This window comes from Ranitomeya variabilis, chromosome 2, assembly GCF_051348905.1.
Source record: "Ranitomeya variabilis isolate aRanVar5 chromosome 2, aRanVar5.hap1, whole genome shotgun sequence".
Classification (NCBI taxonomy): Eukaryota; Metazoa; Chordata; class Amphibia; order Anura; family Dendrobatidae; genus Ranitomeya; species Ranitomeya variabilis.
In genome coordinates, this window is record NC_135233.1 from 255,680,135 (window position 1) to 255,707,867 (window position 27,733).

The 27,733-nt window shown below is 47.1% G+C and overlaps 1 protein-coding gene across 3 annotated transcripts in view; it reads right to left on the bottom strand.

Moving 5' to 3' along the window:
• NUP214 (nucleoporin 214) overlaps positions 1-27,733 on the bottom strand; it is a 52,266-nt gene that overhangs the window by 17,134 nt on the left and 7,399 nt on the right. For 2 of the 3 annotated variants that reach the window (XM_077284698.1, XM_077284697.1), the window contains exons 11-16: positions 26,193-26,354; positions 24,731-25,652; positions 22,001-22,158; positions 21,817-21,914; positions 21,634-21,699; positions 21,381-21,530 (exon numbers count right to left, since the gene is read on the bottom strand). In XM_077284698.1, the coding sequence (XP_077140813.1) occupies positions 21,381-21,530; positions 21,634-21,699; positions 21,817-21,914; positions 22,001-22,158; positions 24,731-25,652; positions 26,193-26,354 (1,556 nt within the window). The remainder of the gene's footprint in view (positions 1-21,380; positions 21,531-21,633; positions 21,700-21,816; positions 21,915-22,000; positions 22,159-24,730; positions 25,653-26,192; positions 26,355-27,733) is intronic. The other variant, XM_077284699.1, reaches the window with a different exon arrangement.

Sequence of the window (27,733 nt, forward strand, 5' to 3'; positions counted from 1 at the left end):
TGCTCTAACCGTACCTCATAAGGGACGGACACCCCGGATTGACCAGTGATTGTAATTCTCTTTATAGTCAAAATATCCTGAAATCCTGATCACTGTTAGAATCAGGCGTGGTGAGGTGATCGAAGATTGGGTAGGATACATAACTCAGGAAATATCTATATATATAATTGTCTAAGAGTTTTTCTGTCTGTCTGTCTTGGAAATCCCGCGTCTCTGATTGGTCGAGGCCGCGACCAATCAGCGACGGGCACAGCATAGCGACGATGAGGTCATAAAGGTTGCCTCAACCAATCAGCGACGGGCACAGTTGCTGCGAATTCGCCTCGACCAATCAGCGACGGGCACAGTATCGACGTAGATGTCATAATGGTTGCCATGGCGACGATGATGTCATAAAGGTTGCCTCGACCAATCAGCGACGGGCACAGTCTGCCGCGAATTTTGGAATCATCATTGTAAATATATTACGGGGACATGCATATTCTAGAATACCCGATGCATTAGAATCGGGCCACAGTCTAGTATGTATGTATGTATGTATGTATGTATGTATGTATGTATGTATGTATGTATGTATGTATGTATGTATGTATGTATATATATATATATATATATATATATATATATATATATATATATATATATATATCCAGGGGTATCCTAGGGAATAGTCTGAGACGCCCTCCTCCTTTCACTGAGTACCGCATTTTTTGGGTTGTCCCAGTGGGGGACAGGTAGACCCGGTGGAGCAGACTATACGGCCGCTCTAGTACTGTACACAACTGAAGTAAGGATATTTAGCTCTAAAGGAGAATCATGTTTAAAAAGAACAGTTTGGATTTGTGTGATGAAGGTTTTGTAGAAATTAATTAAGTCTGAGAACTGCTGCATTCTGTTTCTGTGTGAAAGACACAACATTTCTAAAAAAAATATCCGATGGGAGGGGCAGTCTAAACAGCTGCGCGATTGCTTTCTCCTTTCTGTGTGGAGAGATGCTGTGAGTTCTTATCTCCGCTGAAGTCTTGGGTGGGAGGGGGCATGTAGCTGTGCTCAAGATTCTCTGTATATTCTGTCCTTGGTGTAGTACGCGCTGGGAGATCTGTGTTTTGTTTAAAGCAACAGTACTGTATTCAAGTAGAAAGAAATATTGTAAGTTGAAGTTGAAAGTAAAATATGGTGCCTAGTTTTAGAAGGAAACTTGTAAGTGATTGGTTGGTTATCAGTGTGATTGAAGTTTTGGTAAAAGATTCACCTGCTTCAAGTTGAGTGATTGATATATAGCAAATTGAGGATCAACAAAGGAAGTGAGTTGATTGTTTTTGTTATTGTTATGTTGAAAAAGGCAAGCAGTCTACTACTATGACAAAGACTGGATGTTTTGTGGTGCAAGAAGGAATTGAGAAAGTGCTTGAAGGTAATGTGCCAGAGAGACAAACAGTTAAAAATGATGATTTGGGACAGGGGGGCTCCCTGCTAGATAATATGGTCCCTCCCCAGGAAATTAAGCCTCTTCTCCCGACTGTAAGTCCTATGCCCCTTAACCCCAAAGGCACAAATATATCCTGGACTGCCGAGAAGTTCTATGGTCATCTTATGGTAGTATTTAAAGATCTGGGAATCTCACTCCCCAGCCCCGCCATGTCAATTCTCAGACCAAGAGCTTGTTTTAATTGGAGTAGATGGCAGACCCAATAAACATACTTAAAAAACCCATCCCTGTGGGACCCTTCCCCGAGGTTACTGCTCAGTTCGTAATCTCTCCCACATGTCCGGTAGATTTACTGGGGGCAGATTTATTATCACAGTTCCGCTCCAGAATACAATTCCAAGATGATGGTCAGATGGTTCTTACGTTACATAACCCTTATGCAGATGAACACAATGAGGAGATCTGTATCCTACACGCCCTTCCCACAGTTATGATGGCCCTGATAGGCCCAGATCCACCCCCATAATGCTTGAGGACCAGCGACTCACCCCATATCTCTCAGAGATACCACCCAAACTCTGGTAAAAAGGGCCAGATGATATAGGGAAAATGCCTGTAGAACCAGTAAAAGTGTTTCTCAAACCTGGTACCCTGTGTTTCCCCATGTAACAAGCCCTTGTTAACCATTAAAAAAAAAAAGACCCCACCCGGCCAACCTCCTGTGTACCGGCTGGTACAAGATCTACGGGCAGTTAATGCAGCTACTGTTCTGGAAACTCCGGTGGTGCCTAATCCACATACTCTTTTGTCCCAGATACCTCAAGATGCTGCTTGGTTCACAGTCATCGACCTTGCTTATGCCTTCTTCAGCATTCCATTACACCCAGATTGCCAGTTTCTGTTTGCATTCACTTATCAGGGATGACAATTGACGTGGGCAGTTATGCCACAAGGGGCCCAAAACAGTCCCAATCAGTTTGCAAAAAATATGGGCGAGTGTCTTTTACCCTGGCAATTGGACCACCCTCATGTCAGGCTGCTCCAGTATGTGGATGTGCACGAACAGAGCAGGAAGCCATTGCTGCCACTGTTCGCCTCCTCAAGTACCTGGCAGATCTGAACTGTCGGGTTTTGGCCTCGAAACTTCAGTTCTGCCTTGGTCAAGTGATATTTTTGGGTCACTGTGTCCTTCAGGGTGTCAGACACCTCACAAAAGAAAGAAAAATAGCCGTCAGCTCCTTTCCTTTTCTGAAAGATGAAACTGAACTCTAGCGTTTTCTTGGACTATGTACTTGTCAGTGGATACCGGACGCATCCCACATAATGCAACCTCTCTACAATGCCCTGAAAGACGGTATAATAAACTATAAGGAAAGATCACCGGTTTGTACGGAAAGCCTTTATCGTGCCTTCTCTGAATTATAGCGGCTTATTGCTTCCGCCCTGCCTCGGGCATCCCGGACTATACTCGACCGTTCCATTTGTATGTGTCTGAGAATGAAGGACACGCAGCAGGGGTACTCACACAGTCGCATGGCAATAGGCAACGACCAGTGGGCTATTATTCGGCCCGCCTCGACCCCGTGGCCCGAGCATCACCAAATTGCATGAGGGCAGTTCACGCCACTCACTCGTTGCTTGACAAGACTGCAGACATAATTCTTGGACATGAGACGCACATTTTTGCCCCACATATTGCGGCAATACTGACACTCCAACAACCAAGACATTTGACTGTACAGCGACACTGGCGGCTGCAGTGTTCACTCCTTTTGCCTGACTACGTCAAGTTGCATCGCTGTACTACAATCAACCCCGCTACTTTACTGCCGGTCCCCAAGATGGATGGCAGTGATGAGGATTACCTCCAACATGACTGTTCCCAACTCCTGACTGAAGAGACAGCTACTCCATCAAATGTCAGCAAAAATCCACTTCCAAATCCTGATCTGGTGTTCTACACGGATGGTTCAAGATATGCTGATGAGTTTGGCAGATTCCACACCGGATACGCTGTTACTACGGAAGACACCGTAGTGCACGCAGCTGCGCTCCCGCCCTCACAGTCAGCACAAGAGGCAGAACTTCAGGCTCTGTCTATTGCATGTGTTCTGGCCAAAGACAGGAGGGCTAATACAGTATATACACGGACTCACAGTATGCATTTGGTATTGCTCATCATTTTGGAGCCCTATGGGCCTATCGAGGGTTTATTACTACCGCTGGGACTCCAGTGAAGAATGCTGAAGCTGTTAAAACCCTCATGGACTCAATCAAATTACCTACCCAGGTGGCCATTATCAAGGTCAAGGCGCACGGTCCTAGGAACAATCCACAGTCTGTTGGTAACGCCTTTGCGGATATGCAAGCAAAAGCTGCTGCTCTCCTACCCGTTGAACTGACTCTACCAACTATGGTGACCACACGCTCTCAGCGTAAACAGTTACAAGAAACACTGACTCTACAGGAACCTGATGATCTACGATAGACTGAGGTTTTCTGTCAGACCCCGCAAGACTGCTCAATGACGATGCAGAGAATGTCCCCAAAGGAAGAAGTGAAGCAGTGGAAGGCTGATTGAGCACGTATGGACAATGGTCTCTGGAAAAAGGACCAACTTGTGTGTCTCCCTAAGCGGATGTACCCTGCTATTGCCACGTGGGCACATGGGCCCACACATCGGGGGGGGGAAAAAAAAAACAGGCCCTAGCACAAAAATTCTACTGGGCTCCAGGTATTTCTACAGTCCTGACAGCACTCAACTGTGCATGTAACATCTGTCAGACCTGCAATCCCGGTCAACTTCAACATGTACCCCCGAAGCACCTTGCTAAGCCCGACTATCCTTTCCAAAGGCTCCAGGTGGACCACATCACGTTGCCTAAGTCTGTAAGGTAGGAATATTGTCTGGTGGTTGTCGACATGTTCTCCAGTTGGCCGGAAGCATTCCCCGTTACCAACATGACTGCAAAAACTACAGCAAAGAAACTGGTGATGGAAGTCATATGCAGATATGGTGTTCCTGAAGTTGTTGAAAGTGACGAAGGCCCAGCCTTTCTTCTTATGTGTATCAGGAGGTTCTGGCAATGCTTGGATCCACTGTAGCCCTCTATACTCCTCCGTTCCATCCACAATCCAGTGGGAAAGTTGAGAGGCTGAACGGCACACTGAAGGGACAATTGACCAAAATGATGCAGGAGACTATGGCTCCATGGCCAGAGCTCCTACCCATTGTACTGTACCACATTCGTACTACCCCTATTGCAAAACATGACCTGTCCCCATGAGATATTGTTTGGTGCTAGGCCTCCAGTTGCAAATTTACAGACTCAGCAGTTGTCAGAGGAAACTGACCGTACTGTTCAATATGTTATTCAGCTTAGTAAAAATCTTGCCAACACCCATGCTCTAGTTTCTTCTTCCCTTCCAGATTCAGCAGAAACCGACACTTGTCACAACTTAAAGCCTGGTGATTTTGTGGCCGTGAAAAAGCATGTCAGAAAAAGCGGACTAGAACCCTTGTATGATGGTCCCTACCAAGTTCTCCTCATTACTCCTATGTCAGTAAAGCTGGAAGGAAGGCCGACGTGGATCCACGCATCGCACTGCAAGCTGGTTAAACAGACTAGTGGCAGATAAAGAGGACATAATGTTTTGGTTTTTCCCTTCGGGGAGACCACATGTAGTACAGATGGGTATAGCCAATAAAATTGTCAGTTCTATTTTCATTTACCCTATGATTACACAAACATAGGATAAATTGGTTAGGGCCACAGACTATCTAGATGATCAAATTTGGGATATATTGGATATTCTTAATACTACTGTTGCTGTCCAAAACCAACTTATAGTCACTAACATACTGTAGTACTGGATTACTTAACAGCAGCACAGGGTGGTAGGTGTCAGGTTATTGGACCCGCTTGCTGTCATTATATAGATCCCAATAGCACTATGAAGTTAAAGTAAGAAGACATTCAAAGACTCAGATCAATATAATAAAGACAATGATCGTAATAAGGACAGTTGGTGGGCAGACACCTTCTCCTTTCTTAATCCAGCCAATTGATTTAAGGGAGTTGAGGGCTGGATAGCTGGAATCTTGCAAAGTTTGTTACACATCGCTGCCTTTATCCTAGTCATGTATGTAATACTAAAACTTGTTCTTTGGTTTATTTCTGTATGTATTAAGAAATTCTGCACTAGGACAACTAATGATGATACCAAAAGCGTGCCACCCCTGCTCTTCTCTACACCGATTTCACAAAGTTACCTGATGAAGATGTTGGAGCCAAGTGCATGGCTACCTTCAAAAGACCTCCTCCACCGTTATCAAAAATAGTTATCCGTAAATTGTAGCATACAAGGGGGACGGGTGCGCCGCAACAGCCATGGCTGGTAACATGGAACCAGTCATGTGAAGACCGTACCCCTCGAGCTTATAGCTCGGGATAGTACCTCTGATGCTGCATATTAGTTAACAAAATTTATCTAGTGGGGAATGTGAGGGGTTAAACTAAGAAAAATTAAAGCAGGCTTCATTTTGTGCTTTTCGACTACATCTTGCTGTTTTGAGATACATTTTTGTTACTAGGCTAAAGTTCATAGCTGTTATGAGACCTTGATTGTTTCAACCTGAACAAGATATGACACTGAGGGTGTATTGTTCTACGAAGACCTTGACGTGCAGGCTGTTCCTGCATTCTTATAGGTTAAGAACTGTGAGTGTGTTCTTATGTTGATTGGTTGAAGTGTAACTTGTTAAGATTACGAAAAGTGCGACACAAACGGGGCTCAGAGATCTGCTCGATCCCCCCCAAACAGAAACACACGTCTCCATCTGGTTATTCTCAGTTGCCGGCAACGCCCTGTGGATCAATTTGAAAATCACTGTGACAACCGTGAAGGGTCACTTTAGATCCTCCCCCAACACCTAAACAGTAGAAACCCCCACAAGTGACCCCATTTTGGAAACTAGACCACTCAAGGAACTTATCTAGATGTGTGGTGAGCACTTTGAACCCCCAACTGTTTCACTAAAGTTTATAACGCAGAGCCGTGAAAATAAAAAAATCTTTTTTTTCTTCCACAAAAATGATTTTTTAGCCCCCAGTTTTGTATTTTCCCACAGGTAACAGAAGAAATTGGACCCCAAAAGTTATTGTCCAATTTGTCCTGAGTACGCTGATACCCCATATGTGGGGGTAAACCACTGTTTGGGCGCACAGCAGAGCTCGGAAGAGAAGGAGCACAGTTTTACTTTTTCAACGCAGAATTGTATGGATTGAGATCGGACGTCGTTGCGTTTGCAGAGCCCCTGGTGTGCCTAAACAGTGGAAACCTCCCAATTCTAACTCCACCCCTAACCCTAATCCCAACCCTAACCACACCCCTAACCCCAACACACCCCTAACCCTAATCCCAACCCTAACCATACCCCTAACCAGAACACACCCCTAACCCTAATTCCAACCCTAACTATACCCCTAACCCTGACACACCCCTAACCCAACCGTAAACGTAATCCAAACCCTAACCCCAACCCTAACTTTAGCCCCAACCCTATCTTTAGCCCCAACCCTAACCCTAATGGGAAAATGGAAATAAATACATTTTTTTATTTTATTATTTTTCCTTAACTAAGGCGGTGATAATGGGAGGTTTGATTTACTATTTATAGCAGGTTTTTAGGTTTGGCAGCTGTCCCACACTAAAAGACTCTTTATTGCAAAAAATATTTTTTGCATTACCACATTCTGAGAGCTATAATTTTTCCATATTTTGGTCCACAGAGTCATGTGAGGTCTTGTTTTTTGTGGGACGAGTTGACGTTTTTATTGGCATCATTTTCGGGCACATGTCATTTTTTGATCGCTTTTTATTCCGATTTTTGTTAGGCAGAATGAACAAAAACCAGCAATTCGTGAATTTCTTTTGGGGGGGGGGGCGTTTATACCGTTCTGCGTTTGGTAAAATTGATAAAGCAGTTTTATTCTTCGGGTCAGTATGATTACAGCGATACCTCATTTATATCATTTTTTTGTTTTGGCTCTTTTACACAATAAAAGCTATTTTATATAAGTAGTAATTATTTTTGCATCGCTTTATTCTGAGGGCTATAACTTATTTTTTCGCTGATGACGCTGTATGGCGTCTCGTTTTTTGCCTGACAAGACGACGTTTTCGGCGGTACAATATTTATATCCGTCTTGTTAATTGCGCTATTACACTTTTTTTTTGGCGGTATGATGATAAAGCATTGTTGTTTGCCTAGTTTTTTTTTTTTTTTTTTTTTTACGGTGTTCACTGAAGGGGTTAACTTGTGGGACAGTTTTATAGGTCGGGTCGTTAGGGACACAGCGATACTAAATATGTGTACTTTTTTTTATTATTTACATAAAGAAATGTATTTATTGGAACAATATATTTTTTTCTTTTATTTAGGATTTATTTTTTATTTTTTTTACACATGTAAATATTTTTTTTTTTACTTTTTTACTTTGTTCCAGTGTGGGACATGTTATAGTGTCAGATAGCTGATCTGACACTTTGCAAAGCACTGTGTCAGATCAGCGATCTGACAGGCATTGCAGGAGGCTTGCCGGCGCCTGCTCTGAGCAGACTTGCAAGTCACCTCCCTGCAGGACCCCGGAAGGAGCCCCACGGCCATCTTGGCTCTGGGGCTCGCAGGAAGGAGGACGGAGGAGACGCTCAGAGCAACGTGAACACATCGCGTTGCTCCAAGGGTCTCAGGGAAGCACGCAGGGAGCCCCCTCCCTGTGCAGAAGGAAGGCAAGAATGTCTGCTCAACTCGCAGGTCACACAAGAGTCTTCATCACTTCATGTAGACCAACACAAAAAAAAACTGTTCATTGCACTGGAAATAAACCAAAATTTTCTTCATCAAGATCCTTGTCTGTGGCACACTAATGCCAGTTACATCGATGCATCCCCAGAAGTCGCCGGATTGAAAATCGTGAATGATGCCGCCAAACGCTCCACTGCGCCCATTCATTCAATGAGTCACGGAGAACTCAAGTAGACTAGGAACAGCTTACTCTCCAATGTATGGAGACGCATCACCATGACTGTCCGGAAGTAAAGCGTGAATCATTAAAAAAATTGAAACCACTTCAGTGGAAATGCCTCAAGACTAGAAAAAGATGCTCAGTAGTGTGTGTGGCCTCCACGTGCCTGTATGACCTCCCTACAACACCTGGGCATGGTCCTGAAGAGGCAGCGGATGGTCTCCTGAGGGATCTCTTCCCAGACCTGGACTAAGGCATCCGCCAACTCCTGGACAGTCTGTGGTGCAACGTGACGTTGGTGGATGGAGCGAGACATGATGTCCCAGATGTGCTCAATCGGATTCAGGTCTGGAGAACGGGCGGGCCAGTCCATAGCTTCAATGCCTTCATCTTGCAGGAACTGCTGACACTCCAGCCACATGAGGGTTTGGCATTGTCCTGCATTAGGAGGAACCCAGGGCCAACTGCACAAGCATATGGCCTCACAAGGGGTCTGAGGATCTCATCTTGGTACCTAATGGCAGTCAGGCTACCTCTGGCGAGCACATGGAGGGCTGTGCGGCCCTCCAAAGAAATGCCACCCCACACCATTAATGACCCACTGCCGAACCAGTCATGCTGAAGGATGTTGCAGGCAGATCGCTCTCCACGGCGTCTCCAGACTGTCACGTCTGTCACATTTGCTCAGTGTGAACCTGCTTTCATCTGTGAAGAGCACAGGGCGCCAGTGGCGAATTTGCCAATCCTGGTTTTCTGTGGCAAATGCCAAGCATCCTGCACGGTATTGAGCTGTGAGCACAACCCCCATCTGTGGACGTCAGGCACTCAGACCATCCTCATGGAGTTGGTTTCTAACAGTTTGTGCAGACACATGCACATTTGTGGCCTGCTGGAGGTCATTTTGCAGGGCTTTGGCAGTGGTCCTCCTGTTCCTCCTTGCACAAAGGCTGAGGTAGCGGTCCTGCTGCAGGGTTGCTGCCCTCCTATGGCCCCCTCCACGTCTCCTGGTGTACTGGCCTGTCTCCTGGTCGCGCCTCCAGCGTCTGGACACTACGCTGACAGACTCAGCAAACCTTCTTGCCACAGCTCACATTGATGTGGCATCCTGGATGAGCTGCACTACCTGAGCCACTTGTGTGGGTTGTAGCGTCCGTCTCATGCTACCACGAGTGTGAAAGCACAGCCACCATTCAAAAGTGACCAAAACATCAGCCAGAAAGCATTGGTACTGAGATGTGGTCTGTGGTCCCCACCTGCAGAACCACTCCTTTTTTGAGTGTCTTGATAATTGCCAATAATTTCCATCTGTTGTCTATTCCATTTGCACAACAGCATGTGAAAGTGATTGTCAAACAGTGTTGCTTCCTAAGTGGACAGTTTGATTTCACAGACGTTTGATTCACTTGAAGTTATATTCTGTTGTTTAAGTGTTCCCTTTATTTTTCTGAGCAGTGTGTGTACAGTATGTATGTATGTATGTATGTATGTATGTATGTGTATATATATATATATATATATATATATATATATATATATATATATATATATATATATATATATATATATATATATATACATACATATCAAGGAAGCTTTATTGGCAGGACCAAATATATATTGTGTGAAGGGGTGACACACAATGACAGAAAAGAGTCGCGGGCACCAGTGTCTAACAGACAGTGCAAAGAAGTGTGGGACACATGACTGAAGACAGAGGCCTTTCCTAGGCTTCCAGGACTTGACATGGTTCTGCAGCCCCAATCGTATTACCAGGTCTAAGCGGGTTGGAGTTCCCCTGTAATCATGCTGCACCCGTCACCATTTTGCAGAGTCATCTACATCACCCAATGTTTAGCTCATCCCCCATGGTGTTTGCATTAGAACTGAGGAAAAAAGACTTGCAGGTCCCTGATCCAATGGCCACATAGGCAGTCCAAGGCAGCCGAACCAGACCCTGAAAAAACCTCCTGCTCCCGGCCCGTACACCCATCAGTAGCCCAGACAAATAAAGTAATCTGTGGGGCATGACATGTTTTTTTTAATTTATTTATTTATTTTTAAATCAGATAGATTTTTATTGAGCACAAGAACATAAAAAAACAGGTATCATGTGTCATATATCCATCGTCATTTTACATTTTCAAGTAAATAACCCCTCCCCAACCCTTTATCCCCCACCCTCATGGAGACCATTCCAGGAGCAAGCAACAGTTTGTCCATAGCTATCAATACAGGGATTTTTGTGTACTCACCGTAAAATCCTTTTCTCTGAGCCAATCATTGGGGACACAGGACCATGGGTGTTATGCTGCTGCCACTAGGAGGACACTAAGTAATACAGAAAGAATAGCTCCTCCCCTGCAGTATACACCCTCCTGCTGGCTCCAAATGAACCAGTTCGGTAACAAAGCAGTAGGAGCTTAACATTTAACCAGGATGAACTATGTCAAAACCAAACCAACACAGAAAACCAAAGCCGTTAGGCTAACAGGGTGGGTGCTGTGCCCCCAATGATTGGCTCGGAGAAAAGGATTTTACGGTGAGTACACAAAAATCCCTGTTTCTCCAATGCCTCATTGGGGGACACAGGACCATGGGATGTCCTAAAGCAGTCCCTGGGTGGGGAACAATCAACTGTAATTGCTCCTTGTACCCACAGGTTACAGATGCGGCACAGCTGCCTGCAAAATTCGTCTGCCGACAGTCGCATCTGCCGAGGCCTGAGAATGAATATGGTAATGTTTTGTAAACGTATGCAGACTGGACCAGGTCGCAGCTCTGCAAACTTGTGCTGCCGAAGCTTGGTGCCGGATGGCCCAAGACACACCCACTGACCGAGTGGAATGAGCCTTAATCCCTGCTGGGACAAGATGACCTCTGACTCGGTAGGACTCCTGAATAGCTGAACGAATCCATTTGGCTATTGTCGCCTTGGAAGCGGGAAACCCCTTCCTTGGCCCTTCCGGAAGCACAAACAGGGCATCTGACCTGCGGAAAAAGACGCCGTCCGCGAGACTTATCTCTTGAGAGCTCTCACTAAATCCAGTGTGTGGAGGGCCTTCTCGATGCAATGTACTGGTGCCGGACAGAGTGACGGTAAGAATCTCCTGATTGAGATGGAAGGATGAGACAACTTTTGGCAAAAAAGACGGGGATGTTCTTAAAACCACCTTATCCTGATAAAAATTCAGGAACAGAACTTGACAAGACAAAGCCGCCAGCTCTGAGACTCGTCTAATGGACGTGACCGCAACCAGGAAGGCAACCTTCCATGAAAGAAAGGACAGGAAAACCTCCTGTAGAGGTTCGAAACGAGCTTCTTGCAAGACTCCGAGGACCAGATTAAGGTCCCATGGTTCCAACGGCATCTTATAGGGCGGCACCCTATGGGAGACTCCCTGAATGAACGTCTTCACTTGTAATCTGTTGGCAATCCTGCGTTGGAACAGAACGGACAGGGCTGAAATCTGCCCCTTGAGAGTACTAAGGGCGAGACCTAAGTCCAAACCCGTTTGTAAAAATTCGAGGATGGAAGAAATGGAAAATTCAAGAGGAGAACGTCCCCGGTCGTTGCACCAGGAAAAGAAGGTTTTCCAAGTGCAATGATAAATGCGCATGGACGTAGGCTTTCTAGCGCTGATCATGGTAGAGATGACTTCCAGAGAGAAACCTGCCTGGGTTAGAACCCAGGACTCAACGGCCATGCCGTCAAACACAGGGCCTCGGAGTTCTGGTGGTAAATGGGGCCCTATGATAGCAGGTCTGCGCGATTCGGTAATCGCCAGGGAACATCGGCGACTAGTTAAACTAGTTCTGCGTACCACGCCCGGCGCGGCCAATCTGGCGCAATCAGGATTACTGGTACTCCCTCCGCTCTGATCTTCTTGATGACTCTTGGCAGTAAGGGGAGCAGGGGAAATATGTACGGAAGCCGAAAATGATTCCACGGGAGTACGAGTGCATCTGCCCCGATGGCTGCTGGATCGTGGGACCGAGCTATGAAGTCGAGAACTTTGGAATTTAGTCGTGAGGCCATCAGATCCATGTCCGGAGTTCCCCAACGACAGCAGATATGTTGGAAGAAATCTGCCCCCCAATTGTCCACACCCGAGATGTGAACCGCAGAAATCATTGAGCGGTTTTCCTCGGCCCAACGGAGAATGTAGCCTACCTCGCTCATGGCTGCCATGCTGCGGGTTTCCCCCTGTCGGTTGATGTATGCCACTGCAGTGGCATTGTCGGACTGAATCCTGATGGGACGACCCGCCAGGAAGGGATGGAATTGGAGAAGAGCTAACCTGATTGCCCGAACTTATAAGATGTTGATCGGAAGGCGTGATTCCTGAAGTGACCAGCGGCCCTGAGCAGTGTGATGTAGGAACACCGCTCCCCAGCCTAGAAAACTGGCATCTGTTGTCACAACTAGCCAAAGTACTGGAAGAAATGACTTCCCTTGATTCAGGGAGGACTTTAATGTCCAGCACCTGAGAGACTGTCTGACTCGCTGGGGAAGGAAGAACCGACGGTCGAGGGAGAACGTGTTCCTGTCCCAAACAGCCAGGAGGGCATGCTGTAAGGGACGGAGGTGTAATTGGGCAAAAGGAACCGCCTCCATAGCTGCTACCATCCTGCCGAGGACTCATACTGAAGCGCAGAGAGTGAGTGCGAGGTTGAGAGAGCTTCTGAGCTTCCCGCTGTAAGGCTGAGATCTTTTCCGGGGGAAGAAGCACCAACCCCTGGCACGAATCGAGTATCACTCCTAGAAGGAAATTCGCTGAGTCGGTACTGGGGAAGATTTTTTTGAAGTTTATCTTCCAACCAAGGCGAGAAAGAATCTATTGTGATGCTCACAGCCTCCTTGCAGGCACGGAAAGAGGGGCCTTTGATGAGGATATCGTCTAGATACGGTAGCACCACCAGGCCTCGGGTGTGAAGGATGGCCACGGCGGCCGCCATGACCTTGGTGAATACCCTGGGTGCGGCGGCGAGGCCGAAAGGCAAAGCAAAGAATTGGAAGTGTTGTTCCTGAACTGCGAAGCGAAGGAACCTCTGGTGAGAGGGGAAAATTGGAATGTGGAGGTACGCGTCCTGGATGTCTATAGACGCCAGGAACTTGCCTTTTTCCATGGAGGCGATGACAGAACGAAGCGATTCAATTCGGAACCGTCGTACCGTGTCAAACTTGTTCGGCAGTTTTAGGTCCAGTATGGGCCGTACTGTACCGTCCTTCTTTGGAACAATGAACAAGTTTGAATAAGAACCTTGAAACCTTTCGCTTTGAGGGACCGGGATAATAACCCCGTCTTCTTTTAGAGAGCTTATGGCCTGGACGAACTCTGATGCCTTTGCCCTGGGAGGAGGAGACAGGAAAAAATGATTTGGTGGAAGGTAGGAGAATTCTATCTTGTATCCGGAGGACACTAGGTCGCATACCCATTCGTCGTGAACGACCGAGAGCCACGCGTCGCTGAAGCAAAGCAGGCGGCCGCCTACTTTGAGGGTGTCCCCCGGGACACAGGGAGTCATTGTGTGGGAGATCTGCCCGGTCTGGACCCCCTGGATCCTGACTGCCTAGGCCTGCCTCTCCATGAAGGGGAAGGTTTGTAAGAGGTCTGAGGGCCTCTATCCCTGCGTTGTGCCCGGCCGGGTCCGGAAGATGTGGAAGTAGAGGACCAATTTGAGTTGGAACGAAAAAAAAGAAAAAAAAAAAAAAAAAAAAAAAAAAATCGGGACCGAGCCTGCTGTTGCTGGTTCCTAAAGGGCTGAAAGGGTCTCTGTTGTGGGAGAAATTTACGTCAGAAATTAATTGAAAGCTTTTCGCCAAAAAGGCGACCACTTTGATATGGTAAAGAAGTCAGTGATTTTTTGGAAGCAGAATCCGCCCGCCAGTCCCTGAGCCATAAGGACCTCCAAATGGTGATGGCGTTTGCTGCTGCTTGAGAAGTGCAGTCAGCGGCATCCAGAGACACGGTCACTGGAAAATCCCCAGCTCTGGCTATCTGAATAGCAAGGTCTGCTACCTCGGGGGGAAGATTGGTATCCAGAACAGCTGAAGACAAGACATCAGCCCAATGGGTCATAGCCTTAGCCACCCACGTAGCAGCAAAAGATAGAAAGAGTGCGGCTGCTGAGGCTTCAAAAGCTGAACGCGCCATATTGTTGATCTGACGATAGGTGGGGTTTTTAATCGAGGCGCCCTCTGAAGAGGATAAGATAGATTTAGTAGCTAGGCGCGACACTGGAGGATCTACCGGATGAGACTGTGACCAATATTTACTTAGATCAGGAGCAAAGGGATATTTTGACTCCATGGTCCTTTGCCCTGTGAAGCGTTTATCTGGACGGATCCTATGAGACTGAACGATTTCCTTAAAATCGGGATGATTGGCTAACATTCTGTGAGCCCGCTTGGTCCTCTTAAAGAACACAGCATGATCCATTTTAGATAAAGGTTCCTCATCTAGTTTCAGGGCCTTGTTTACTGACTCAATGAGAGAGTCGAGAGTCTCCTGATCGTGCTGAAATTCCTGATCTAGGAACGTGTCAGAATCGTCCTGAGACAGGTTCTCTACTAGCCCCGAGGGAGGGGGAGCGAGAGATGGAGCTCTCAGAACCCGATTCCCGGTGATGGTCTGGGGACAAGGCATGAGTTCTTTTCCTGGAAGAGCGAGAGCTCCTTGGTAAGGTACGACCCCTAGTGTGCAAGGGGTTCTGATCATCGGAAGCTTTGTCAGTAAGAGTGCCCTGGTTAGAGGAAGGGTCTCGGAACGAGTCTAACGCTTTGGCCAGGGATGCCATAGACCAGGTAAGGGAGGTAGCCCACTCAGGGGGACTAGGCTCACTGGGTTCATTATCAGTAACAGGTGATTCGTGAGCAGTCACCGATTCACAAGCTGAGCATATCGCAGTATTGTGACCCCGGGGTAGAGACACCTTACAAGAGGCACATGCAGCAAAAACACAGTGTGGGTTTTCCCAGACTTATTGTTAGGCTTTGATTGAGACATAGTGTAGCCTTGAGGAGAGCGGTTAAGAGGGTAAAGCTATGTTTCTGCAGCTTACCCAGGTCCTATGTCTGGAGTCCCCGGGAGAGGTCCGCAATGTGTCCACCGAAATCACTAACGCCTGAAGCTGTGATTCAGAACGCTGGAGCAGCGCTGCAGCATCAGCCCTGTGGGTGGTCCAAAGATGGCTGCCGAGATCAGGAAAAGAAGGCGCTTCTCGCAGAACGAGAAGTGCCAGAGAGTGGGCGGTGGTAACTGCCGGTGGGCGGAGCCAACGTTCCAGCTTGGAAGAGAGAAAAGTCGGGGGCTAAATTTTAAGTGGTCGCCTGCTATAGAGGGGGGAGATCGGAACGCGAAGGAATCGTCACCCGCAAGGTGAGCTCAGGGCTGGCATCCGACATTGCAGGAAAGGGTACGGGGAGGGACGCTCCGCGTTCTTGCCTGTTGATGGTTCGGGGGAGATCGGAACCTAGAAAGGATCCGCCGCCCCCATTCGCTCTGTTAACGGAAAAATAGAATTAAAAAAAAAAAAAAAAAATGGTAGGGTCTGAAAACAGACCCAAGTGCCTCCTACAGACACTAAGCAAGAACTGGTTCACTTGGAGCCAGCAGGAGGGTGTATACTGCAGGGGAGGAGCTATTCTTTCTGCGTTTACTTAGTGTCCTCTTAGTGGCAGCAGCATAACATCCATGGTCCTGTGTCCCCCAATGAGGCGTAGGAGAAATCAGGTATTTGTTCAGTTCGCCGAAATCTTAACTGAACATTTCTGTATACTGGTACATCTTTAACCCCTTTCTGACCTCGGACGGGATAGTACGTCCGAGGTCAGATCCCCCGCTTTGATGCAGGGGCTCCGGCTGGTGAGCCCGCATCAAAGCCGAGACATGTCAGCTGTTTTGAACAGCTGACATGTGCCCGCAATAGCGGCGGGTGAAATCGCGTTTCACCCGCCGCCAGGGCCATATTTAGAGTTTCTGCTGCCCTAGGCACTTTTAGTGCTGCCTCCCCTTTGGTGAGTATGACACTATCGGCAGTGACTTTGGCAACAATCGCTGATGTGAAAGTCGCCTTTTGCAGCAGATCGGGCAGTTTTTCTGCATCTGCCGCGTAACGGATCACTTACAGCAACACTGCGTTCGGCCTCATTCATTCCCTATGGGATTTGCGGCACTTGCCGTGATCTGGCAAATGCGGTACTATACCCCCAACTTTTGAGAAGGGAAGGAGGTACAAAGTTTGCGGCGCGCGTAGTGCGCCGCGGCAAATTTTAAGCCACGCCTCTGACCACACCCATTTCACAACTAGTCACACCCATATCCACGTCCCAACCACAGCCATTTAGCACTGCTGATCACACTGTGTCATAAACAATTATAAAAAAAAAAAAAAAAACTATAGCCATACAGTGCTTCATACTGTATAATGGACACACAGTTCTCCATACTGTATAACGGCCACACAGTGCTCCATAATGTATAACGGCCACACATGATGCTCCATAATGTATAAAAGCCACACAGTTCTCCATACTGTATAATGATCCCACATGATGCTCAATACTGTATAATGGCCACACAATGCTCCATACTGTAGAATGGCCACACATAATGCTCCATACTGTAGAATGGCCACACATGATGCTCAATACTGTATAATGGCCACACACAGTTCTCCATACTGTATGTGTCACGGGAAACCTAGGTAGGCAAGAGCTAATAACCCAGGCCCCTGCGATTTCCCTCAACTCTGGGAAACCCTGACTGACCCTCTCCCAGAGTTTACACTGATGGTGTGCATGTCTGGGCCTCCACCCTCACCCTGTCTCGTGTTTCAACCCTAGGCTGAAACCTCCACCCACCACCCAGTGAAGAGACCACTAACCAATACCCACAGTTCGCACAGACAAGGATAACGGAAAATATACACCACGCCGCAGTCACTCAGGAATACACAATAAATGCACAGGGCAAAACAAATACAAATATAGGAAGGAGGAAAATATGACAAAGGGAAATATACACCACCAGATATGATACTCCTTTTCCTAGACCACCACTCCAGACCGAGATAACCAAGCACAAGACAGAAGCTATAATCGTCGACGCCCAATGTTCAGAAGAACAATTTAAAGGCAGTGGGCGTGACCCAGCTTCCAATCCGAGCACCAGCTAAATTAACCCCGGACCAGCTAGACAAAATCTAGCAGACGCCACTGAGCGCATAGTGGACAAAAGCGGAATTACCGCTGTCCGTCGAACGCCCTAGTATGAACAGCGTCCGACATGACAGTATGATCCCACATGATGCTCAATACTGTATAATGGCCACACATGATGCTTCATACTGTATAATGGCCACACAGTTCTCCATACTGTATAATGATCCCACATGATGCTCAATACTGTATAATGGTCACACATGACGCTCCATACTGTATAATGACCCCCCCTCCTGTATGCTTGGCTAATCTTCCCCCCCCTCCTGTATGCATGGCTCATATTCCCCCCCCCTTCTGTATGCATGGCTCATATTCCCCCCCCCCCTCCTGTATGCATGGCTCATATTCCCCCCCCCCCTCCTGTATGCATGGCTCATATTCCCCCCCCCCCCCCCTCCTGTGTGCATGGCTCATATCCCCCCTCCTGTATACATGGCTCATATCCCCCCCCCCCTCCTGTATACATGGCTCATATTCCCCCTCCTCCTGTATCCATGGCTCATATTCCCCCTCCTGTATGCATGGCTCATATTCCCCCCCTGTATACACGGCTCATATTCCCCCCCCTGTATACACGGCTCATATTCCCCCCCTGTATACACGGCTCATATTACCCCCCCTGTATACATGGCTCATATTCCCCCCTCCTGTATGCATGGCTCATATACCCCCCTGTTCCCATCTTGCATGGTGCGGCTTACCGTCCTCCTTCAACCCCCCCCCCCCCCCCCCCCCGTCCCTCATACTCACCTTTCCCACACCGCGCCGACATCCCTCTGGCTCTGTCCCGACTCCCGGCGCAGCACCTTCTTCCTGCGTGAGCGGTCATGTGATACCGCTCATTAAGGTCATGAATATGCGCATATTCATGACCTTAATGAGTGGTACCACGTGACCGCTCACTCAGGACGAGCTGCAGACGCTGAGACCAGGCATCGCTGGAGCAGGGCGAGTATGACGTCTTCAAGGAGGGAGGGTGGGAGGCAGGCAGGCGGGCGGCCAGGGGGGGCTGTCAGTCGGGAGACCTCTATGGTTACTGATCCCGGCTAGCTGTGAGCGCCACCCTGTGGTCGGCGCTCATAGCAAGCCCGTTATTAAGCTACATAGCAGCAATCTGATGATCGCTGCTATGTAGCACAACCGATCTGGCTATTGAAGCATGGCAAAAGTAAAAAAAAAAAAATATATATATATATAAAAGTTTAAAATCACCCCCCTTTCGCCCCATTCAAAATATATCACAAAAAAAAAAAATCAAACCTACACATATTTGGTATCACCGCGTTCAGAATCGCCCGATCAATAAAAAAAAGAATTAACCCGATTGCAAAACGGCGTAGGGAGAAAAAAATTTGAAACGCCAGAATTACGTTTTTGGTTGCCACGACATTGCATTAAAATGCAATAACGGGCAATCAAAAGAACGTATCTGCACCAAAATGGTATCATTAAAAACGCCAGCTCGGCACGCAAAAAATAAGCCCTCAACCGACCCCAGATCATGAAAAATAGAGATGCTACGGGTATCGGAAAATGGCACAATTTTTTTTTTTTTTTAAGCAAAGTTTGGAAATTTATTTCACCACTTAGATAAAAAGTAACCTAGACATGTTTGGTGTCTATGAACTTGTAATGACCTGGACAATCATAACTGCAGGTCAGTTTTAGCATTTAGTGAACCTAGTAAAAAAGCTAAACAAAAAGTGTGGGATTGCACTTTTTCTTTCAATTTCACCGCACTTGGAATTTTTTTCCCGTTTTCTAGTACATGACATGCTAAAACCAATGAGGTCATTCAAAAGTACAACTTGTTTCGCAAAAAATAAGCCCTCACATGGCCATATTGACAGAAAGATAAAAAAGTTATGGCTCTGAGAAGGAGGGGAGCGAAAAAGGAACACGGAAAAACGGAAAATCCCAAGGTCATGAAGGGGTTACTTAGTCTTCTCCAGCCTCGGCTGCTATAGTTTATGAAATAATTTCAACTTATTACTCTTGGTATAAATACTCTTTTCCAGTTGAATTATATGGTCTGATTGGGAAACAAATTCCCGCCTGGACGGAGGCTCCTCTCTAAGGCCGGGTTCACATTAGCGTTCGGGGGCTTTTCGGAGGGCTGCGTACGTCCTCCATTAAGCCCCGCATACTTCTGCATGCGTCCTGCATAGCTATCTTTAACACTGGGTAAGCAGGACATGCGGATGCGTCGTTTTGACAGGCCTGGTATCTGCACAAAACGCAACTTGTTGCGTTCCCGTGCGGTCGGCAGGCGCGTCAAAATGATGCATCCGTATACATCCGCATGTCCTGCTCACCCAATGTTAAAAGATAGGTACGCTAATGTGAATTTAACCTAATCCAATATTTAGCAATTAATCTTGCAATTGCAATTTTGGTCGTACTATCAGCTATTATTTCCTCCACATACCCAAGTACACACACCAGTGGCTCACTGGGGACCACATACCCATACACCACTCCAATACGGTTCCACACAACAATCCAAAATGCAGTCAGTCTGGGACAACTCCAAAGCATGTGTAATATATCTGCCTGGGATTGTGAACATCATGGGCATTCAGAGTTAGACCTCAGGCCAGCCTTGAGCAGCATATCAGGGGTTCTATACACCCTATGAATCACATATAATTGCGAGTCTCCCAGGTTCAGTCATGGATAACTTAGGCACTTATTCTAGAATAGATTCCCAACTATCATCACTCATGTCCCCCAAATCTATCTCCCACTTTCTTTTAGCTTTGATTGGGTGATCTCCCAAGAAAGCCTGTAACAGGTCACTATATACTTCAGATATTGCTCCCCTCGTTCTACTACTTTTAAGTACAAAATCTAGCGTGAGATCCGTTGTATCTCTATAGGACCTCTTCTCCTCAGACTGAAACGCATGTTGAACCCTTCTATACTGATAAAGATCTGTCCCTGGGAACTGAAATTCCTCTTGTAACATTTCAAATGGTTTAAGCTTACCCTGATAAATCAGTTGACCGTTAAAACTAATGCCCCCATCCTTCCACGCCCCAAAACCTTCCATGTGACTAAACTCCTGGAAATAACTATTATCCAATTTAGGCGAAAACTTAGTGAAACCAGATACCCCCCTCATCTGTTTAATTTTCTGCCATACCTTATGGATAAGAATAAAAGTTTGATACTGAGAACCCAATTTTTTAAAAAGCCCCACCTCCAAACCCATACTTAACGGCAAGTTCTTAGTTAGATACCTCAAACTACTAGTTACCCTTCCCTAACACTTCTCCCCATCCTCTGAGGTGCTGGCATTGTGCAGATAGGAAATATATCCAGGGATTAGGAAGTGCCAGCCCTCCCTCTTCTTTTGGCCTCTGTAATATCTCCTGTTTGAGTCTCGGAGACTTTCCACCCAATACTAGTTCACCAATGATTATTTATACAAGGGAAACAACATTGTGCCTTTTAATCAGTAGAGGCACCGGGTGCCAGAAGGTGGGAGGTTTGTAGGGCTCATGGGTCCAGTGGCCACCACAATGATGTGGCCCCCACTGGACCTGCGAATCCTTTTGCTCCACTCTGCACTTTCCATACATTTTGCCCCTTCTATATGCACAGTGTTGACTGCGGCACTGGTTTTTAACATTACGTATCATATCAAATGAATGCTTTGACATTTTAGATCGCTTCTCTTCTTGGGTCCAGTCATTACCTTTGTAGTATCCTGGATTTCCAGAAGAAAAGAGTGGAGCTGATCGGACTCTGTGGTCAGATGCCTCATCTCCTCCTCTGTTCCTACGGTGAAGCAAGTCTTAGCTGTCCGCGCCTTCAGATCATCCAACTCCTTCTGAAAATGAGCGATCTGTCGCCCAAACACAAAAGAAGGTTAAGAAAAAAAAGCAGCTAAAACTGAAAAAGCAATGAAAACCCAAGACCCCTAATGAGCATTTCTCCCAGGGGCACACCTCTTCTTTTATGCCATTGTAAATAGGGTCCTTGTTGTCTGCAACTTTGTGAAATGATCCTACAGGCTGCAAGAAATAAAAATAATATGGTCACAATAAGCCTCGCCGATTGCTCTCTGTTAGCAGCCATCTCACAGTAGAGCAGGGTTTGTACTAGACTCGTGTATGTGAAAGAAGATGTACCTGAGGAGGTGGCGTTTGCTTCACTACCACTGGTAAGACCCGGGCCGCCTTCTGGGCTGCTGCTTGGGGCGGGAGAGCGCTTTGTGGTGGTAGTGAGACTGATGTAAAAGACAATTCGTAAGAGGACACATACATCACATTGAGGTGCAGCGGCCGGACACAAGTACAGAGCTGCCAGATTTACCATCAGAGAACGGTCTGCTAGGAGTCCCCGAGGACAGGGATGATGTGGGCACGGCAATGCTGCCAGGAGCTGCGGTCTTGGCTGGAGGTGTAAAAGAAATGCCTGGCGTGCTTGGGGCAAAGACCGTCTTTGGCTGAGGCACATCCACAGCGCCAAACCTGAGCACAGGAGAAAAGAACAGCCAGTTATACAGTAAAACACAGAGCAAGTCAGATTATATAAGAATGGCAAAAAAATAAAGTGGTGCTCTAGGGACAGTGGAAGAGTTACTACCCACATCCCTGGTGCTCTAGGGATAGTGGAAGAGTTACTACCCACATCCCTGGTGCTCTAGGGATAGTGGAAGAGTCACTACCCACATCCCTGGTGCTCTAGGGATAGTGGAAGAGTTACTACCCGCATCTGGAGTGCTCTTGGGGTAGTAGAAGAGTTACTACCCACATCCCTGGTGCTCTAGGGGTAGTGGAGGAGTTACTGTCCACATCCCGGAATATGTTGGCGCTATATAAATAAAAAATTATTATTATTATTATCCCTGGTTTTCTAGGGGTAGTGGAGGATTTACTGTCCACATCCCAGTGAGGGGCGTAACAATCATGGTCCCAGAGGATGCAAAAGGGCTTGTGTTCATGCCAATGCCAGCAGCTATTTCAGATGGATGTGCACATTCAGCTGAAATGTACTTCAGTGCAAAGACCCGCTGGGTCCCTGCAAGACATGCTGCCAGATAATCAGAGGCTGGCAGCTGACGGTGTGTCCGTCACGAGCGGTGTATGGCAGGGACATCATTTGCTGCCCTTTACTCACACTCTGAAGTCAGCTGCCGGCTTCACTGCTGGCTATAGCAGAGAACATCGCACGTTGTAGAAGTGTGAACAGAATTTTTTTTTTTTTTTTTTTACATTTGTTGGAGAAGAGCAACAGAAGAGAGACATTACTCGTAGGGGTTCAGGAAGGGGGCATTATATTACTGGAAGGGGCTCAAGATGAGAGACATTATACCAGGAAGGGGTCCAGGATGGGGAATATTATTACAGCAAGTGCCAGGATGGGGGATCATTGTTACATGAGAGGGTAAACATGTATTGTCCCAGTTCCTGTGAAGACATAAGTGCTCATACATCTGACGAACATGTAAGTAGGGGCCTAGGTGTACATTTTGCACTGGGGACTCTAGTTACGCTACTGTTTGAGAATTTACAACCCGCATCCATGGCACTCCATGGGTAGTGGAGGAGTTACTGCCCACATCCCTGGTGCTCTAGGGGTAGTGGAGGAGTTACTGCCCACATCCATGGCACTCCAGGGGTAGTGGAGGAGTTAATGCCCACATCCCTGGTGCTCTAGGGGTAGTGGAGGAGTTACTGCCAACTTCCCTGGTGCTCTAGGGGCAGTGGCGGAGTTAATGCTCGCATCCCTCGTGTTGTTGGGTAGTGGAGTTAATGTTCGTATTTCTGGTGACAGCATTACTTACCTGCACAGTAAAGATGGGCGGACATCTGAATGTTCGGGTCTGGCGGGTTTGACTGAACTGTTACAAAAAGTTCAGGTACCAGAACAGTACCTGGACCCGAACCCGGACCCCATTCACTTGAATGGAGGGCCCAAAAATCCAGTGTTTGCCATGCTGTCATGTGCATGACAGCGCAGCAAACACTTCTTCTGATCGGATGTAAAATCATCCTCGCCGCTCAGAGAGCCACGGTTCCCAAACTGTTAAAAGACAGCGTGAACACGTAGCTGTGATCAGAGGTATAAAGTTTACCTCCGGTCACTGGTGTCAGTTGATGGGACTACTGCTCACATTAGCTGACACTGGCTACCGCTAATAAAAGTGAGAGCAGGAGCGGCTGATGGGAGTATTCAGCCGGCACCTGCACTGTAAATAAGTAATTAAACAAAAAAAAAAAAAAAACCTGTGGATTCCCCTGTATTTTTGATAACCAGCCAGGCAAAACTCACAGCTGGGGGCTGCACACCTCAGTTGTCAACTTCAGCAATGCTTGTTATCAAGAATAGAGGGGTCCCCAGCTGGGGGCTGGTATTCTCAGGCTGGTAAGGGGACATGGATATTGCCCACCCTCCCCAGCTTTAGCAAGGTTGGTTGTCAAAAATGGGGGGGGACCCCACACAGTTTTTTTTTTATTATTTATTTGAATATTTAAAAAAATTGGAGTGGGGACCCCTCTATTCTTGATAACCAGACACAAAGCTGACAGCTGAGGGTTGCAGCCCCCAGCTGTGAGTTTTGCCTGGCTGGTTATCAAAAATACAGGGGAACCCACACCGTTTACCTTTTCAATTATTTATTTACAGCGCAGGTGGCGGCTGATGAATACTCGGACCAACTGCTCCTGCTCTGATTAGCAAAGCTCATCAAGAGAATGCCAAGAGTGTGCAAAGCAGTCATCAAAGCAAAAGGTGGCTACTTTGAAGAACCTAGAATATAAGACATAATTTCAGTTGTTTCACACTTTTTTGTTAAGTATGTGACTCCACATGTGTTAATTCATGGTTTTGATGTCTTCAGTGTGAATGTACAATTTTCATAGTCATGGAAATATATATAAAAAGAAAAATTTTTTCCACATATTTAAATAAATATTTACAATTTGTTTTCATTATCTAACAGGTCCTCCAAGTAGGGGCTCTCGGACAACCCCTTTAAACTTAATGAAGATGGTACAATTTTGTAGAATGATCTATGACTGGACAGAATATTCAACATACTTGTCTTTTAGGTTCACTCTGACGGAGGATGGTGCCAGCTGGATGCTGGTATCTGCAGCTTGGTTAGAACCACTGGTGGTTTCTGGCTTCGGGGCTGCAGCGTCAAATGTGCCCCCAATCGCATCCGGCCCGAAGGTAACCACTGGAGCTCCCGACTGCTTGGCATAGCTTGTAGTTGGAGCGCCAAAAATCGAAGAAGAGCTGACCGTGACTACAGGAAGGCTGGTGGAAGGGGCACTGAAAGGAGAAGCCTGAGGTTTGCCTGCAAACGAAGAATTGTCTTGAGGATTGAAAGAAAAGTTAGAAGAAGGCATGCTGAACCCAAAGGAGGCAGCCTGAGGGGCAGCAGGGGCACTCGCCATCAGTAAACCGAAAGCGGCACCAGGCTGGGGTTTTCCAGGGAGATTAGTTGAGGAGAAGCTGAAGGTGGAGGCAGTCGGAGGAGGTTTTGCAGAGCTGCTAGCGGCAAACAGGTTGAAAGATGAAGCGGCAGCAGTTTGGGGTTTTGCAGTGCCAGTAGTGGCAGGGAGGCCGAGGGCAGGAGTGGAGGTTTGGGGTTTTGTACTACCAGTAGTAGCAGTCAGGATGAAAGCTGGAGGAGCGGAGGTTGGGGGTTTTGCACTGCCAGTAGTGATAGATGGGTCAAAGGTTGGAGGAGCGGAGGTTTGGGGTTTCGCAGTGCCACTAGTGGCAGGAAGGCTGAGGACAGGAGGAGCAGTTTGCGTTTTTTCACTGCCAGTAGGAACAGACAGGACAAAGGTTGGGGTTGAAGCATGAGGCATGGTTGGGTGTCTGAGCGCCGGGGCAGTCGATTTTCCAGGGAGACCAGAGGGGGGTGTATTAGTAGCACTGCCGATAAGTGCACCAGACAGAGGAGGGCTAGCAACAGCTGCAGAAGGTCCTGGGGTGCTGGAGCCGAGTGCTGCAAACACAAGCACAGAAATGATGGTCACTGGGCGGCCAAACAACAGATAGAAATCGCAGCAGCGGGAAGTTGTGCGGCAAGTCCTCCATCGTATCCGGAAGCCACGACACCACACAAACAAGATCATGTGATTGACCTAAGGATCCCCGCAGAACACCACATGCTAATAATTAGGAGCAGGGCTCCATGCTTCTAGGTCACAAGGACATTACTCTACGCATACACCATTACGATTTACACCCTTCAGTGTTCTGGAGACATTTTCTTGTGGACACACTGAGAAAGGTGACATGCTCTGCACCCTGTAACCTTAGGGTGGATCATGTAATCTTATTGCAGATTTATAGGGCGGTGACTTCATGCTGCTGCCAATCATTGTAAGGACTTTGCCCGAATATAAGAATCTGGACAGGGCTTAAGCTAAAGAGTTGTAAACACCATAGGTGTCCCGTGGCAGCTTCATCCGCACATCATCGAGGGGTCATGTACAGCCATTAGTGTGCGGGCAGATATCGCTGCGCCCTACAGTCTCAGTACCTGCAGGTCTGATGGCTCGCTCTCCCTCCATAGGAAGCCGCTCCGCTTTCACAGTCAGAGGTTTCACACCTGGGTTCAAGTTGATCATGTGAAAAGAAGAAAGGACTCCGTCTGTGGAAAGCAGCAGAAGGATTGGAGTGGGAGGAAGGATCTTCTCCTCATCTGCATGGAAGAAAGAGACCAGAGCTGAAGTTACAGAGGTAACGAGTCCCAGGTTTATTCAGGAGTAATACATGTAAAAAAATAAAAAAGCAGCATCTCAGCGTTCTCTGAAACCATCAACAGTCCCTGCTGTAACAGGTCCTGAGGCTGACTGTCCATGTGATCACCACTCTTACAGTAGAGAACCAGCTCCTGAGGTCAGCTATTCCTCAGATTAATCGCTCTCATGATAAAGAAGCCTTGTCTCCTCTCGAGATTGAACCTTTCTTTCTCCATACAGAGAGAGTGCTCCTTGTCTTTTGTTATATTAAACAGATTTTCACAGTACGTTTTGTATGGGCCATTTATGTACTTGTACATGTTAATCAAGTCTCCCCTGAGAAGTCTCTTCACAAGACTAAATAAATGCAATTCTACTAGTCTTTCCTCCTAGACTAGCTCCTCCGTGCCCCTTATCAGTGTTGTGGCTCTTCTTCACACCTCTCCTAGGTCCAGCGCCTCCTTCCTTCATGCTCCAGATGAGGTCTCGCACTCTTTGTAGTGGTCGTATCCCATCCCGCGAGCACCTCTTATGATCCATTACAATATCCTGCTGGCCTTAGAAGCAGCTGATTGACCTTTCATGCTGTTATGGAGTTTGTGATCTACAAGTACAACCAGATCCTTCTCTACAAGTGAGTTTACCTAACCCCAGAGCATGTGATGTCTGCAGATTATTACACCAACATTCTTCTCTACAAGTGAAGAAAAAGCCTCCATGACATACAAAGTATAGAGCAGAATACACCTCGGGTATACATCTCTATACAGAATGTCAGATACAGTAATGGCCGAATTACCCAATAACACACTACAAATCTTTCCTTTTACACCCTGGAAACTGTCCTTGGTAACTGCATCAAGATGACACTCATCTGATCCCTACATCGCCCTTTTCATCAGAGGTCCTCAGTGCAGACCACATATACAATGTACATCTATCAGCATCCCGCTCAGTGCAGGCCACATATCCAATGTACATCTATCAGAGTCCCGCTCAGTGCAGGCCACATATACAATGTACATCTATTAGCGTCCCGCTCAGTGCAGGGCACATATGGCATCAAAGTTACATAACTTCTTCTTGGAGAGACTTTGATGCCATATGTGCCCTGCACTGAGCGGGACGCTGATAGATGTACATTATATATGTGGCCTGCACTGAGCGGGATGCCGATAGATGTACATTGGATATGTGGTCTGCACTGTGCAAGACGCCGATAAATGAACATTGTATACATGTGTATTGTCTCAGAGCAGCTCCGTGATAAACAGCAATGTAGAGATCAGACAAGGGTCAGTGAGGCGTCATATTGGGGTGCAAACCTCACATAGCCACA